Below are 17,292 nucleotides of genomic sequence, written 5' to 3' on the forward strand. Positions count from 1 at the left end.
TTTCAATAATCATGTTCACTTTGACTCAGAGCGAAAAGTAATGATGTGATACAGGAAGTACATGAATGAATAAATCTTGACAGTAATGAAAAACATCGAAATAACAACGGAGTAGATCCGTGTTGTGCATCCCCTCTTGGCTTCATGTTTATATTTGGGTTTTGAAAACTTTTGAAAACTGAGTCATTGGATAAGATAAGATAAGATAAGAACATTATTAACCCACACTGGGGATATTAAAATAGGCATTTGCATTAAAATAGGCATAGGCCAATAGGTATTGTGGTTGTTTTAATTTGTTCGCCATGCGCGCTGCGGTCCATGGTATTCTACGGTCATTGCTTCATCCAAACCAAAAAAACCAATGAAGATTGAAGGGATCTCATTGTGGAAGCTCATGTGGAATGAATCATGATTTTACACACCGGAAAAATGTAAAACCGTTTCCAAAAAGTACGATTTTGACGCCCCTTTGAATAAAATAAATATCTTTTTCATTGTGTACGTACACGATAAGTTAACGTGTACGTACTCAATAAACTAAAAGTATAAATATTCCAAACTTATCGTGTAAGGACTTATCGTGTGATGTTTAGTTGTACGTACATACGACACGAAAGTTATTTTGTTTGTATACGAGTGGCGACAACACGCTTCCTTAAAAACTGAGTCTTCCGCCTCAATCTCATATTTTGGTATAATGATATAGCTTTAAAAAAATGTTCATTAAATTCCGGTTTAGTTCCTTTGAAGGTCAACTGTTCCCCTTTCTTATGAATTTATAACGAAGACAGATAATGGCTCATCTTGTGAGCCAAAACATGGAGATGAACCCGTCAGTAATAATCCTCAATTAATTTATAATGAATGGGCAGGGACGATTTCATCCTTGTGCTGGGCCTTTAACTCTCACTTCATGATACAAAAGTGAACTAATTGGGAATGTTGTATTGCGGGCATCGTCGCGTACCTCCCTCATAGTGACCGTAATGCTCCCCCGAGTGTCAACATTTCCGTCATTGTCATTATACCCCACCATCGTCCCTGTCACCCTGACGTCACCCTGGTGACCATTCACCACCATCACCACTCCCAATATTGATCATCACCAAGACCACACCCCTTGATTTGTTCCCACCAGTATTTCTTAATAGCGGTTACAACCCCACACTTTCCTTTGCACTGTAACTTTACTCAGCTCTATTAAAAAAAATGAGCAGTTCCGAATTAAACGTCTGGTCATTGTGTTCGGTACATTTACATGTTCTTTTATTACCTCATACAAATAAAAACAATTAGCTATCTGGTGAATCCATGAATGATATGAATACATTAAACAAAATCTATAAAACGCATTTACTTTAATCACACACTGTGGCCAAGGACCATTTAAACACAGCTAGTTTGAAATTAATACCATTTGAAAACAATAATCTACAAAAATACTCTACTAAAATATACATACTTTTCAAGGTTAAAATTAATAGATTCGTTGCATATAAAGAAATGAAACAAATAAAAAAAACTCCTGGGGATTGTTGTTTTGTGCAATCAAAACTTCTGCTAGGTCAAACACTACAGACAGCCATATGCATAGGGAGTGGTTCAGTTCAACATTTTTATTTTCGATGTATTTTTGTATAAATGGTAAATTTTTAGTGTGTATTTTTATAAAACATATTTTTAGACACGCAAAACCAAGACGCATTTCACTGTACAATGTTATATTTTTGCAAGTGACAATAAAATATTAATAATAATAATAATAATATTCGATGAACCTTATGTAATTCACAATCATTTACTGTGCAGGATAACCATTATTTGCATAATTGTATTTCCTATAACTTTTGTCTTGACCCGAACAATTTTAAATGGGTTATGTGTACTTATGTCTACGGAAGCGTATAAGTTTGGATTTATCGTGTACGTATACGATAAGTTATCATGTACGTATTATCGTGTACGTACACGATAAGTTTTGATTTATCATGTATGTATATGATAAATTGTCAGGTACGTACACGATAAGTTTGGATTTATCGTGTACGTATGTAATAAGTTATCAAGTACGTACACGATAAGTTTGGATTTATCATGTACGTATATGATAAGTTATCATGTACGTACACGATAAGTTTGGATGTATCATGCACGTATATGATAAGTTATCGTGTATGTACACGATAAGTTTGGATTTATCATGTACGTACATGATAAGTTATCGTGTATGTACATGATACGGGATTACAAAATTATTCATGTGGCGGCAATATGCTTCCGTATTACGTCCGATGAATTAAAACAAATAAATAATACATACATTTTTAATTTTAAGGAATGACTTGGTAATTAAAAATGTGTATGTTTTGTCTCTGTGATATCTCCCTTCGCTCTTTTAGCTCTCCACAGGACAGAAATGACCCTAACCCTTGCTTAAAATGTTTTTGTTTTTAAGCCATTAAACAGAATAAGTTTTGTGTCCTATATTCAAGTTAGTTACGTTTGTGAGACTTAATTAATAGCGTGGTTGCTCTTTCCTGAACTGTTTCACCATCTTGCCAAGAGCGGTGATTGCTTCGAGTATCCCGTCGCCGTTGGTGGCGCATGTCCCTTGGATGTGCCAGGGATTATTTCGAGGTAGATTGCGCAGCTGAAGAGCATCAGAAAGTTTAGATGGGTTCATTGCATCTAAAATGAGATGAAAGAGAATAATAATTTTAAAAACCCAGATTATTATGATGATGATAATAATCTGATCAGGCTGGAAACACAAACAATTCTTTTGTATTTCTCCAAGCATCAAAATGGTGTACAGCCTATTTTTTTAAATAATTTATCAATCATAATCAAGTCATCATAATTACAATATGTTGTGCGCACAGGACCCATATTTCATCAGGCCTGTAAGCACAAAAACCTACTAAACACAGAAAAACTTGCTTAGCAAAAAAAGGTTACCAGCTAGCATTCCATCAAATTTACTCTGTAGCGAGTGGTGTGGCCCACATTTTGCTTAGCAATGTACACACAAATTAGCAGTGCTTTCTGCCAAATGAAGTTCGGCCCAGATGCTTTATCCGATTTCTGGCCGATTTGACCAAAACATTTTAATCACAATTTGAAATAATTTTGGAGATTCGAGAAAGTAACCGCTGATCCTAAACTAAATAACATCTTATGAAATAGAAGTGGACTTGGATTCCATCAGATTATCAGTGAATTTGATTGAATGATATAGCCACAAAATGACAGTTTTCGTCTGTGATCCCCACAAAACCACAGCTCATGAATTCTTACTTGGTAAGTCTTGCTTGTTGGCCATAATGACAACGGGTACTCCTCTGAACATGTTGTCATCTTGCAGCACTCGGAAAAGCTCTTCCCTTGCTTCGGCCACTCGGCAATGATCGGCACTGTCTACAGCATACACAACACCTGAACATACATACAGAAGTTAATTTCAAATTAAGCATGAATTTGTCGTGCTTACCAAACATTGTTCTAGAATGTTCAAATAATGGGGCAATCTATAAGTGGGGTTATTTTGAAAGTTTCTTTAAAATATAAAAACAACTCAAATATGAAAAGCTTTTACAGTAGGATAATAATATATGAGCGAGTCGGTCAGCAATTACTCAAAACAATTTGTTATCATAAAAACTTACTTGGTAACGAGTAACGGAGAACTGTTGAAAGTATAAAACATTGTGAGAAACGGCTCCCTCTGAAGAAGCATATATAGTTTTTGAGAAAGAGGTAATTTCTCACTCAAATGATAAAATTCTCCAGGCCTGAAGCCTTTTGAGGCATCGGGCAAGCACACAATTTGGTGCAAAAAGAGTGTTTTTCTTTTATTATTCTCTTGCAAATTTGAAGACCAATTGAGTCCACATTTTTACAGGTTTTTATTTCATGCATATTATATTGGGATACACCAAGTGAAAATACGTGTATTTGACCATAAACCCCAAAAGAAGCTTACCTTCAGTGCCCCTGAAGTAGTGTTGCCAGAGTGCCCGTATCTTCTCCTGTCCACCCACGTCCCAAACCGTCAGAGTCACCCCCGGTGCCGGAGTCACCGTCTCTACGTTGAATCCGATGGTCGGGATAGTCGTCACGGTCTCGTTCAGCTTCAACTTGTACAAAATAGTCGTCTTTCCTGAAGAAAGAATTAATTGAGAGATCGAGTGGGTTTTTTTAGGTGATCGATGGAATTGTGAATATTATACAGAGCTCCGTGAACAATGCTCCTCTTACTTTGGGTTCTATTTTGAACTTGAGGAATTGTAAAATCATTTTGGAAAAGCAATCTTGTATATGTATTTTCAGCTGTTAGGTAGAGAAGTATTGTGGCTTGTATGGTATATTGCACGGTATATGGTAAAAGGCCGAAATTAATTTCCATTCGGGGATAATGAAGTGAAATTGAATTAAATTGATTTGAATCGAATTGAAATAGCTCGCGTCAGCCCTAACGTTTCAAAGAATGAGCAAACTGTGTGATTGACCCCATACGTTGTATAGGGCCTACTTCCATCGACATGGTAGAAAAAGATCCTCATACTCGAAATATTATTGCAATAAAATTACAATTACATGGAACGAAAAATTATTCATGACACCGTTGAGATATTTTGGCCTGTATACTTTTATTCAAACTTACCAGCTGCATCAAGTCCAAGCAGTAAGATTCGGCAGGGAGCTCCACCCGACACAAAACTCTGAAAAGCACCCGACAGTCTTGACAAAAATAACCCCATTCTGTATTATAAGTCGAAGAAGGCTCTAAATTCCTGGATAAAATACTCCTTAAATTTTCAACAGGTGTCCAACACCACGAGTGATTGCTTTAAAAATGAGCTGATATTGTGTTGGTGTATCTTATATGCAAAATATAATGGTACACGTCCCTCTTGTTTACGTCTTTGACAGATGATGTGGTTCAGTACACGTGGAACTTGAGGAGTATATACACTTCGTAATTTATTCATAATGCGACTGAAGAAGAACCAATCAGCTTACACGCGTAACATTTACTTGGCAACCGCTGGGAAAACATTGGCCCCGATTGGGCAAAATCCTGTGACGGTTGATTATATTATGCTAATTTATTACAGAGTATTGGTTTTGTTAATTGGTCACAATACTTCCGCGTTGGTTCCACCACCATGCCAAGAAATCACTGGGAGGCAACAACAAAATACACGTGGTTGTTAATTATTTTTTAAATGTTTGTTTGATATTATTCCAGCCTCAGTTTTGTTATATTTTGTTTCGGATGAGGGACAACATGATAGTTTCCCCTTTCTTCGTCCGCCATGTTTATGTTCACACAATTAAAAAGTTGCACTATTATCATTCGGCCGTCCATGCCTACCAGTGCGGGTTGTTTATCAAATGAAAGATGTATACCTCCACGTTCGTTCTAAATCATACCATGCCACTTTTAAATACACATTTAATAAAACATTAAACTCGTTTTGAATAAAGATTTGCTTGGGGGGGGGGGGGGTAGCAGAATAATTCTCAGAGATGTTTAATTTTATGATTTTTGTAAAGTGATGTATCTATTGTATTCATTATGTTTTGTAGTGAAGCCTAACAAAGGTCTTAAGAAACTCCCTGGTCTAAATTGTCACTGATTCCGGATCTCGTGGGGGCCTGTCCCCTTTATGGGTCAGTATTGACCCGGAATCGTTGTGAGAAACATACTTGGTCAAACTCACGCAGAGTCCGATTGTAAAACCCATGTTGTGGTCAGTCTGACCCAGGAATAGGTCATGCCTCCAGGGCCCCATATAGTCTTGGTCAGTTTTGACCCAGGAGTGTTCAGAGGGGGTATTTTTTTAATCCAGTCAATCGGTAATCTCTTTCTGAGAGAGTGTATGCATGCTACCAACAATCTTTGTATGAACTTTTGTAGTTTTTGTATTATGATCGATGCAATTAAAATATCATTTCGAAGGGACACCTGTTCAGTAATGAATAACAATACTAAACATTTTAAATCCAATAATCTGTGTCTGATAAATCAACAACTATGAAAGGAAAAACAAAATAATTTCCGAGGTACAATTTGAATGTTTCTTCTTGAAAAATATGTACACGTTTATTAATGTCACTACAACTCAGCTAATTTGTGCACACAATATTGCAATACAAAATGGTCTAAATTAAACATACTTCTTAAATTTTATGAAAAACATTAAGTGTTTAAAATCCTTTTCCCCTTTCCGATAAATTTGTTATGATAAAATCATTTTTGTAAAAATATTTTAAGTACCCTATCAGGTATGATAAAGTCATAAAGTAAAACAGTATTTGTACATTATTTTATTTCGTTAATATTAATATAAACGTGGTCAATACCTTAAAGGTGAGTCTCTTTTTAATGTCTGTATGCAGCTTGTGTAAGGTTTCATTTGTACCATCCCTTTATTTCTGTGTCTGTACACTCCATAACTTGTCTCTCTAAAAAAAAAATAGGGGTAAAAACGTTCAGAGCCAACAATTTTTTTCTTAGTTTTCAAACATTATATTATTAAAATATAAATTTCGCAAAATGCTGTACACAAATCAACAGTGAACATAAATTCACAAGATTAATCCTTCAAACGGGCACAATTCAGACATCAAAAATAAATATTAAACCACAAGAAAAACTCACTGGGTAAAATTTGTAATGATTTGGGGACTGTTCAAGGCACTGGACACTATTGGTATAATTACTCTATAATTATAATAATAGCTAGAATACAAACTTTCTTGGTAACAAGCAATGGAAAGCTGTTGATAGTATAAAACATTGTGAGAAACGGCCCCCCCCCCCCGAAGTAACATAGTTTTCGAGAAAGAAGTTCCACGAATTTGATTTCGAGACCTCAGAATTATATTTTGAGGTCCCGAAATCAAGCATCTGAAAGCCCACAACTTTGTGTGACAAGGGTGTTTTTTCTTCGACTATTATCTCACAACTTCGACCACCAATTGAGTTGAGCTCAAATTGTTACAGGTTGTTAATTAGTTTGTGCATAACATGTTGAGATACACCAAGTGAGAAGACTGGTCTTTGACAATTACCAAAGGTGTCCAGTGTTTTTCAGTCCCAAATCATTAATTATAAGTATAACAATCATATACTTTCTGTCACAAATTTTGAATTAGCTTTGCTCGCTTTTGGATGGAAAAAGGAATGTAAACATTCTGTTCGTTTAAGCTACAATACATGCAAGTACAAAATAAACATGGGCCCCTATCCAACAACATTTTCAAATTTAACATTTGCATAAAATACATTTCCAAGTATATGTGTACAAAAAACTCCATGGGTTTAAGATACCCCCCCCCCCCTGCATTTCACCACAAATTCTTAAAAAAACAAAATATGTATTGGTGGAATTGATGAAGGCACTCTTCGTATAGTTTGACTGTAAGCATTTCCTTACACACACGAAAGTCTTTTTGGTCATGAGCGTATAAACTTCGAAAGACAGATGTCTCCCACGAGTCTTTATTTGGAAATTCTATGATTCCTGCTGTTTCTCGATGTCAAAACGATCTGAGAAACGTAATTAGTTATATGAACTCAAACTTCTCACAAGTGTTCGTGATTCCATCCTCACCGTCAGTCTAAAAACTATAGAGTTGAATCCAACACTTGCATGAGTTCGGTGAGTGAATACACTTTGAAAGTGTTGAGTCCAGCATTTTATATGTTAACTCCAGCATTTTAAAGTATTCAGTAAACAATTTAAAGACACTGGACACTATTGGTAATTGTCAAAGACCAGTCTTCTCACTTGGTGTATCTCAACATATGCATAAAATAACAAACCTGTGAAAATTTGAGCTCAATTGGTCGTCTGAGTTGCGAGATAATAATGAAAGAAAAAACACCCTTGTCACACGAAGTTGTGTGCTTTCAGATGCTTGATTTCGAGACCTCAAATTCTAAACTGGAGGTCTCAAAATCAAATTCGTTGAAAATTACTTCTTTCTCGAAAACTACGTTACTTCAGAGGGAGCCGTTTCTCACAATGTTTTATACTATCAACCTTTTCCCATTACTCGTTACAAAATAAGTCTTTTTGCTAATAATTATTTTGAGTATTTACCAATAGTGTCCACTGCCTTTAAGTGCCAGTTGAACGTTTAAAAAGCTCAGCCAACAATTCCATGGAAATGTTGAAATAACACTTGGGAAATGTTGAAATACCACTTAAATTGTCGAATTAACCTTTTTTGCGTTGGATCAAAAATTGAAAATGCTAGATTGTACAAACAAAACGCTGGATTTAACACTTTTAATGTGTCGTCACTCAAGGTTTTAGCCAGGATTTGGTAAAAGGGTGTCCAAATTTGCTGGAAATTTTAAAACTGTGTGTCCAAATTGTTCTTTTACAATAATTGTACATGTAAATGACAGATGAAACAGGGTGTCCAAATTAAAACAGGGTCACTCCAAAAGACACCCAGACACCCCTCTGGCTAACACTATAATGTCGTCACTCACCGAACTCATGCAAGTGTTGGATTAAACTCTTTTCGTTTGGATTGTAACGCCAATTTGCGTACATGTACTCTTGGACCATCTTCCCTAAGACGCTAACTGCTTCGTAGATGCCTTCTCCGTTTGGAGCACACGTTCCTTGGATGTGCCAGGGATGTCCAGATAGATGATGAAGTTTTAAAGCTTGTGCTATGTCAGACGGTCCAAGGGAACCTGATTGGTGAAGGGAAAAACAACAAACCATTATTAAGAACACTTATTGTGTAAAGACAGCAAAGTTTACAAAGATTGTAATATTTTTGAACAGTTTACAAAATGCACAGCATCGCTTCGACCCTCATGAAATTGGAAAATATCGGGGGAGAATTGAAGAGTATTCAACTATTGTGCATCATGAATTGGGCACTCGTGTTTATGAGGGGGAAAAGAGTCACAATAAATGTGCATTTTGTTATAACTATAAAATATCTATTCTTTAAACAAAATTATCTTTCAACAAGTAAACAAGTATTGAGTCAATCTTATTTTCTTTGTTTCCCCCTAATAATTACCTAAAAAGTAACAAACTAACAATTGTATATCCGTTCAAACTGTATGTTGAATATATAAAGCTATACTCCTGTTGGACCATGGAGGTAGGAACCAACTTTTAGAGGATGGGATAAATAAGCGGGTACATTTACTGGGTAAGTCTTGCTTGTTGGCGAGGACGACTACGGGTACTGTGGAGGGGAGCTCTGGGTTATTGAGAATACCGAAGAGTTCGTCTCTTGATTCGGATAAACGTGCCTTATCACTGCTGTCGACTACATAGATCAGACCTGAAGATCATCAAGAAAAGAAGGGAAAACAATTTTATTTTTTTGAGTGGGGGGGGGGGGTTCAATTGTTCAACTTAAAAGTTACGAAAGTGGGCCTACATTTATTATTAATTTCCTTTTTTTGTTGTTGTTTGATGTTGAGTTATTACCCCCATTCACTGCATGAAGTCACTGGACTCAAAACAAACTTTTAGCCCCCTTCTTTTTCATGTTTCGTTATATTCTCGAAAAAGGTGATAAATTTTAACGACCTCGGACCATTTGTTTAAAATTTAAATAGTCCAACCGGTTGTCTTTAAAATGTGTCTGCCAATCATTTGTTGGGGGAGGGGGTTAAGTAAATAAAGAGACTTTACCCTGGGTGCCTTGATAGGATAAATCCCTCCACATTTGCCGTACTTTCTGCTGACCGCCTACGTCCCACACTGTGAAGGTAAGTCCAGGCATTGGGGAAACCGTCTCTACGTTGAAACCTATCGTAGGGATGCTACTCATATTCAGCTTCAGCTTGTACAAAATTGTGGTCTTTCCTGATGGTGAAAAAGGGGGAAAATCTTCAATTGAAACTTTTGGATAGGGTCGTTTCTTACACTTCTGCATGCTCACTGCATTGTGTTCCTACGGAATAAAAATTGATATGGTGACGATTTAAAACTTTTTGCAATTTCAGACGGTCCAATTGGGAAGCGGTTGTGGTAAAAAAAAACGCATAATTTTTTTTTAATACACTTATTGTGAAGTCAGCAAAGTTTCCGATGATTGTTGTAATGTTTTTTTAACAGTTTACAAAATTCACAGCACCGCTTTGACCCTCATGAAATTGGAAAATCTTGACATGTAGATTAAGTGGCACGGGGTACATTGTGACTCTTTCATTTTCTGAGGACAAAACAAAATTAGTGTCTTTCCCATGGAAACGATCTGTTGCTCTGAAAAACTGATAAAATAATCGGGGGAAAAAAATGATTGAATCATACAACTAGTACATTCATACCTGCATCATCGAGTCCCAGCATAAGTATATGGCTACCAGGACCGTAAGCCAGCTCGCTAAGCGCACTCGTCAACTTTGAAGACCATAGTCCCATCTTTAGGTCTATACGGGACTCACTTTCTTTTGAAAAAAATACAAGATTTTATTGTTTTATCCAAGCAGTTATCTTAACCAAAAAGTGTGCAGAATTACTTGTTTCCCCCACTCTGTGTTTATTGCGAGCTCCAGTTTAGTAGTAAAGAATAACCATCGAGGAAAAATGAATAACCATGTGCTCGATGAGATCGCCTTTTATACCACCAAGTTGTGGTGTGTGTTTTGGTACGTGGACGAATCCAGTCTTCACTTTTGTCAACTCCCCGTTTGTAATACTTTTGCTGATGACCAAAGCGTCAATCACTCCACATTGAAACCTCTATCACGATCAGCCGGCCTTGTAAACATAATAATTAATAACACTTTTAACTAAAAACGGAACCCTTTTTATAAAGCTGAATATTGTGACATTGATTTAAATCACATTTGCTGTTTGATGCTCCCAGTATTCTACTAGTACTATAAAAGTGGTTTCTTTTGTGCGAGTATGGTTAGACTACGTAAAGAAACCCCTTTAGTAGTATCCATGAGGAAGTACTTTTTAAAATGAGGTGTATCTTTTATGCAAAAAATAATGAAACACGTTCCCCTTGTTTAGTCTTTGACGTATGATGTGGTTCAGTACACGTGGAATCTGAGGAGTAAACACTTCGTAATTTATTCATAACGCGACTGAAAAAGAACCAATCAGCTTATACGCTTAAAATTTACTTGGCAAGCTGGGAAAACATTGCCCCCGATTGGGCAATATCTTGTGACGGTTGGCGATCACAAAGTCTTGGTTTTGTTATTGATCTCAATACTTTCACGTTGGTTTCACCATCATGCCACAATCACAACACAGGGAGGCTAAAAAATACTACACGTATAATGGTTAACTATTATTTTGAAATGTTTGTTTGAAAACCTAGAGTGTAGGCTATCATGATAATTCTTACCGAACCATACATGCATATATGCAATACCAAGTATGGATAGACCGATTGATGCTCATACCAGACTGTTTTATATTTCAGCCTCAGTCTGGTTATACATTGTCTTTGATGAGAGAAACAAATATGGCTGCTCCTTTCTTGGCCACAATTTCTGTTTTATTCCTGTGTTTTCCAATGCATTACCTCCACGTTCAACACGTTTGGTTCCAAATCATGCCACGTTCCTTTTAAATAAAATACGGAATCTCAACATATGCATAAAATAACAAACCTGTGAAAATTTGAGCTCAATCGGTCGTTGAAGTTGCGAGATAATAATGAAAGAAAAAACACCCTTGTCACACGAAGTTGTGTGCTTTCTGATGCTTGATTTCGAGACCTCAAATTCTAAACCTGCAGGGTCTCGAAATCAAATTCGTGGAAAATTACTTCTTTCTCGAAAACTATGTTACTTCAGAGGGAGCCGTTTCTCACAATGTTTTATACTATCAACAGCTCCCCATTCATCGTAACCAAGTAGGTTTTATGCTAATAGTTATTTTGAGTAATTGCCAATAGTGTCCACTGCCTTTAAACAAAGATTATGATTTGGTAGTTTTTGTTTTGGGTAGCACAATAATTCTCAGATATAAATGGTTAATTTTATAGTATTTTTTATTAGTGATAATTTATTTTTTATTTATTCATCAATTTTATTTAAAACAAAAACAAAATTGCAGTAAGTCTTTACACCATGAAAAGTCCCTCTTCAGAATTTTCCCTGATTCTGGATCCCGTGGGGGCCTGTCCCCTCTCTGGGTCAATATGACCCGAAATCTGTGTCGATGACTCAGAAATGGATCAAACTTGAGCAAATTTCGATTGTAAAAAACATGACCAAGAAACAGGTCATGCCACGGGCCCCATAACGTTGGTCAGTTTTGACCCAGGAGTGTTCAGAGAATGTATTATTTTGTCTCCTTTTATTATTCAGTCAGTTATCTCTTTCTACATTTTCTAAGAGAGTGTTAATTATGCTACCAAAAATCTTTGTATCAACTTTTGTAGTTGTTGTTGTACGACCGATGCAATTTAATATCATTTCGAAGGGACACATGTTCATAATTATGAGTAACTACCGAACATTTTAATTCCAATATAGGGCCTACTGTGTCTAATGAATAAAAACTTTGAACGGACAACAAAATAACTTCCGAGGTACAATGAATGTTTCTTCTTGAAAAATATATACACATTTATTAACTTCATCACAACTCAGCTAATTTGTGCAAACACTTGCAACACAAAATGGTCTAATTAAACATACTTCTTAAATTTTATGAAAGACATCAAGGCTTTGTTATTCTGAAAGTCTACTTTTTTCCCCCCTTTCCGATTTGTTAGGATGGAGTAAATTATTTTGTATAATTTAGGGACCATCAAGTATTGTAAAGTCACAATGCAATTTATAAGTAAGACAATATGTACATTATTTTATTTCGTTAATATTAATATAATCGTGGGAATATCTTAAAGGTGAGTCTCTTTTTAATGTCTGTTGTATACGGCAAATGTTTTGTACCATCCCTTTATTTCTGTGTATACTCATAATGTGTCTCTCTAAAAATGATAGGGATAAAAAGCGTTCAGAGCCCACAGATGTTTTCTTCTAGTTTTCAAACAATATACATTATTAAAATATAAATTTCTCAATACGCTGTACACAAATCAACAGTATAGATAATTTTTAAATTCACAAGATTATTCCTTCAAACGGGCACAACTTATACATCAAAAACAAATATTAAACCACAAGAAAAACTTACTGGGTAAATTGAAAATGATTTGGGATAATTAGCCCCACAATTATACATGTACATTACAACAATTAACTTTATGTCACACATTTTGAAAGTTTTCAAACATACATTTGCACAAAGTGCATCTCAAAGTATATATATACAAAATTCTCCATTGGTTTCAAGACCTCCCCCCCCCCCTCCGTCCGTTACACCAATGATTCTTAAATGATGAAGGCACTCTTTGTATACAGTTCGACCGGCAACATTTCCTTTGCACACATACAAATCTTTGTGGAATATGCTTCAACCCACGAGTCTGTCATTTTGTTAGGCCTGCATGTTTCTGGATGTTCAAACATTTTGATAAACGCAATTATAATGAATTCATATACTTCTCACAACTGTTCGTGGTTCCATCCTCACCGCGACCCCAGCTTCTTGTACTCTCGAACCATCTTCCCTAAGACGTTAACTGCTTCGTAGATACCTTCTCCGTTTGGAGCACACGTTCCTTGGATGTGCCAGGGATGTCCAGATAGATGATGAAGATTCAAAGCTTGTGCAATGTCAGACGGTCCAAGGGAACCTGATTGGTGGTGAAAAAACCCATAATAAATACATTTATTGTAAAGACAGCACGAAGAATGTTGTAATTTTTGAACTGTTTACAAAATGCACAGCATCGCTTCGACCCTTTTAAAGGCCGGTTTATAGTCGGTCGCGCGATGGTCGCGCGACGGAAATCTTGAGCGCAATCCTATAAGACTGAGGCCTAAAAACCGTGTCTTTTTATGATCGCGCGTCAAGATTTCCGACGCCCGACCATCGCGCGACCGACCATAACTCATGCTCATGTTTGAGAGAAAAGACCTACAAGAAATTCGTGTTTGTTACTCCTATGTCTATAAAATCTATTCTTTGAACAAACGTGTCTGTCCAAAATATTGTGTTCATCCCTTTTTATCAAACGTTCACTCAAAAGTAACAAACTGTCCGTTTTAAAAGTCAAACTTAAAAGAGTCTGTTGTATGCTTTAAAACTGATGTTGAGGGTGTTATTGATCTGGTTGGACCAAGGAGGAAGAACGCCACTAATTAAATAAGTTCATCTGGATTGTTGATAATCGCGAATTACAGAATTCAGAATCATCACCAGTCTGAAGATGCCCCTAGCTTAAGAGTGATGCGTAAAAAAATTATAGATGTTCAAGTAACATCTACATAATTTGGGATTTGTAAAAACGAATCTTTAATTCAGGAATGCAATTATATTTAGGGAATTGTATATGTTGGGCGCGATCGGTCAATCTGCGCGATCAACCGATCGCGCTGCGCTATCGACCGATCGCGCTGCGCTATTGAAATATCTATTGGTCGCGCAGCAATCGGTCGATCGCGCAGCAATCGGTCGATCGCGCATCAATCGGTCGATCGCGCAACAATCGGTCGATCGCGCAACATTCGGCAACGAACATGCGCGATCAACCGATCGTGCGGGAATGGCTCGGCGCGATTGGCCGATTGTGCAGGAATGATTTTGCGCGATCGGCCGATTGTGCAGGAATGGTTATGAGTGATCGGCCGATCGGCAGGAATGGTTTTGCGCGATCGGCCGATTGTGCAGGAATTGTTTGGCGCGATCGGCTGATGTTCAGGGGCCGAATTCACAAAGATGTAACATTGATTGTAACTGCAAATCAATCGTAGTGTGACGTCACTATATAAATCACTATGGTGATACTGAAAATTTGTCCTGCTATGAATTTAATTGCTTTTAGAAATCGCCCTAAGGAATAGTTTACCTGCACGATCGGTCGAACGCGCGAAACCATTCCTGCACGATCGGTCGATCGCGCAAACCCATTCCTGCACGATCGGTAGATCGCGCAAAACTTTTCCTGCACGATCGGTTGATCGCGCAAAACTTTTCCTGCACTATCGGTCGATCGCGCAAACCCATTCCTGCACGATCGGTAGATCGCGCAAAGCCTTTCCTGCGCGATCTGCTGATAACGGGAAAAAATTCTCGTAGCGCAATCGGTCAATCGCGCAAAGATGTCATTGCGCGATCGACCGATTGTTGCGCGATCGACCGATTGTTGCGCGATCGACCGATTGCTGCGCGACCAATTGATCTTAATTTGATCGTTCAATAGCGCAGCGCGATCGGTTGATCGCGCAGATTGACCGATCGCGCCCAACATATATATTAAGTGAGTGGAATTACCGGGTAAATCTTGCTTGTTGGCGAGGACGACTACGGGTACTTTGGAGGTAATCTCGGGGTTCTTTAGGATACCGAAGAGTTCGTCTCTCGATTCGTATAAACGTGCCTTATCACCGCTGTCAACTACATAGATCAGACCTGAGTGTAAGGAAAGGGTGAAATCATACAAAGTTACTCGTTGAACAATATTTGAAACGAAAGGATTGAAAACATCGTGTCAAAAGACGAAAAAGAATGAAGTACAACATTCGCGTGTCTGTTTTAAAGAAAAGAGTTGTTTTTTCTGCATGAAGAAACAATAAAGTGTCTGCTCGCTACGGGGGGGGGGGGAGGACACACAACAAATTTAACAAAAACCTCAAAAAATTGAGAAGATAAAAATAAATTATATTTACAAAAAAGAACAGAATAACCTTGACATCCATGAGAGGACGACCCCCGACCATCTTGACAAATTATAAACAAAAGGATCATATCAGAACGATCTGGGCAGCTGACCGAGAGTACTACCAAATCATCACATTCAAGAAACTTGTCACGAAAGTCGATGATTCTGATGAGTTCATAAAGTAAAGAGAACACCTTACCCTGGGTGCCTTGATAGTAGTGCCTCCACAGCTGTCGTAGTTTCTGCTGACCGCCTACATCCCACACTGTGAAGGTAAGTCCAGGCATTGGGGAAACCGTCTCTACGTTGAAACCTATCGTAGGGATGCTACTCACAACTTCATTCAGCTTCAGCTTGTACAAAATTGTGGTCTTTCCTGATGGTGAAACAAAAGAAGAAGAAAATCATCAAATGAAACTATTGGACAGGATCGCTTCTTATACTTCTGATCAATTCCTGTGCTCCGATCCTGCCGAATTGGGAATAAACACTTGCTAAATGGTGAAGAATTAAATGATGGTGGAAAAAGGGGGGGGGGGGCGGGAAATCGTCAATTGAAACTTTTGGACTGAATCGTTTCTTATACTTCTGTTCAATTCCTCTGCTCCTGCCGAACTGAGCTTGTGCGATGTCAGACGGTCCACGGATTGATACAAAAAACACACCACAATAAACACTTATTGTAAAGTCAGTAAAGTTTACACAGATTTTTGTAAAAATGTTTAACAGTTTAAAAAATGCCCAGCACACTTCGACCCGGGGATGAAATTGGAAAATCTTGAAGTATGTGGTGTGTCTCTTTCATTTTTCTGACGTCTGAGGGCAAAACAAAATTATTGTCATTCCCATTATTGAAAACGATCTGTTACTCTGAAATATTGATAAAATGACCGAAAATGATTGAATCATGCAACTACATTATTTACCTGCAGCATCGAGTCCCAGCATTAGTATACGGCTTGGAGGTCCGCCAGCTCCAACCAGCTCGCTGAAAGCACTCGTCAACTTTGAGAACCATAGTCCCATCTTTAGGTTTCTCTTGAATTACTTTCTTTTGAAAAAAGGATAAGATTTTATTGTTTTTATCCAAGCAGTTATCTTCCTTAAGCAAAGTGTGCAGAATTTAATGTTTCCCAAATCAGTGTTTATTGCGAGCTCTCTGCTGTAGTAGGAATAATAACCATTGAGGAAAAATGAATAACCATGTGCTCGATGAGATCGCCTTTTATACCACCAAGTTGTGGTGTGTGTTTTGGTACGTGGACGAATCCAGCCTTCACTTTTGTCAACAACTAATCAGGGTAAAGTTACCGGGACTACCGGTTTGTAACACTTTGCTGATGACCAAAGCGTCAATCACTCCACGTTGGAACCCGCATCTAGCCCAGTAGCGATCAGCTGGCCTTGTAAACATAATTACTTATTCATATTGAGGATACCCCCAGCGATGCGTCATCCACGTCGTTGACGTCATGCATAATGCTATAAATAGATAAGGGAAAGGTCATTTTTCGTCCTTGTCCCGGAAGTGTATTTTAA

At 37.5% G+C, this 17,292-nt stretch overlaps 3 protein-coding genes across 3 annotated transcripts; all 3 read right to left on the reverse strand.

Annotated features, from left to right (window-relative positions):
- Positions 1-1,940: 1,940 nt before the first annotated feature.
- Positions 1,941-4,834, reverse strand: LOC139939634 (uncharacterized). The gene is made up of 4 exons (XM_071935681.1): positions 4,667-4,834; positions 3,986-4,162; positions 3,301-3,438; positions 1,941-2,691 (listed from the first exon to the last, which is right to left on the reverse strand). The coding sequence occupies exons 1-4, from the start codon at positions 4,761-4,763 to the stop codon at positions 2,519-2,521; spliced, it is 585 nt and encodes a 194-aa protein (XP_071791782.1). The 5' UTR covers positions 4,764-4,834; the 3' UTR covers positions 1,941-2,518.
- A 1,587-nt stretch (positions 4,835-6,421) lies between these two features.
- On the reverse strand, positions 6,422-10,421 carry LOC139944413 (uncharacterized). Its single transcript, XM_071941429.1, has 5 exons — positions 10,328-10,421; positions 9,690-9,863; positions 9,196-9,333; positions 8,516-8,725; positions 6,422-6,474 (listed from the first exon to the last, which is right to left on the reverse strand). The coding sequence occupies exons 1-5, from the start codon at positions 10,419-10,421 to the stop codon at positions 6,422-6,424; spliced, it is 669 nt and encodes a 222-aa protein (XP_071797530.1).
- A 3,132-nt stretch (positions 10,422-13,553) lies between these two features.
- On the reverse strand, positions 13,554-17,005 carry LOC139939643 (uncharacterized). Its single transcript, XM_071935691.1, has 4 exons — positions 16,680-17,005; positions 15,953-16,129; positions 15,366-15,503; positions 13,554-13,725 (listed from the first exon to the last, which is right to left on the reverse strand). Exons 1-4 carry the CDS (start codon positions 16,777-16,779, stop codon positions 13,559-13,561), a joined length of 582 nt encoding a protein of 193 aa, XP_071791792.1. The 5' UTR covers positions 16,780-17,005; the 3' UTR covers positions 13,554-13,558.
- Positions 17,006-17,292: the final 287 nt, after the last annotated feature.

This window comes from Asterias amurensis, chromosome 1 (assembly GCF_032118995.1).
Source record: "Asterias amurensis chromosome 1, ASM3211899v1".
NCBI lineage: Eukaryota > Metazoa > Echinodermata > Asteroidea > Forcipulatida > Asteriidae > Asterias > Asterias amurensis.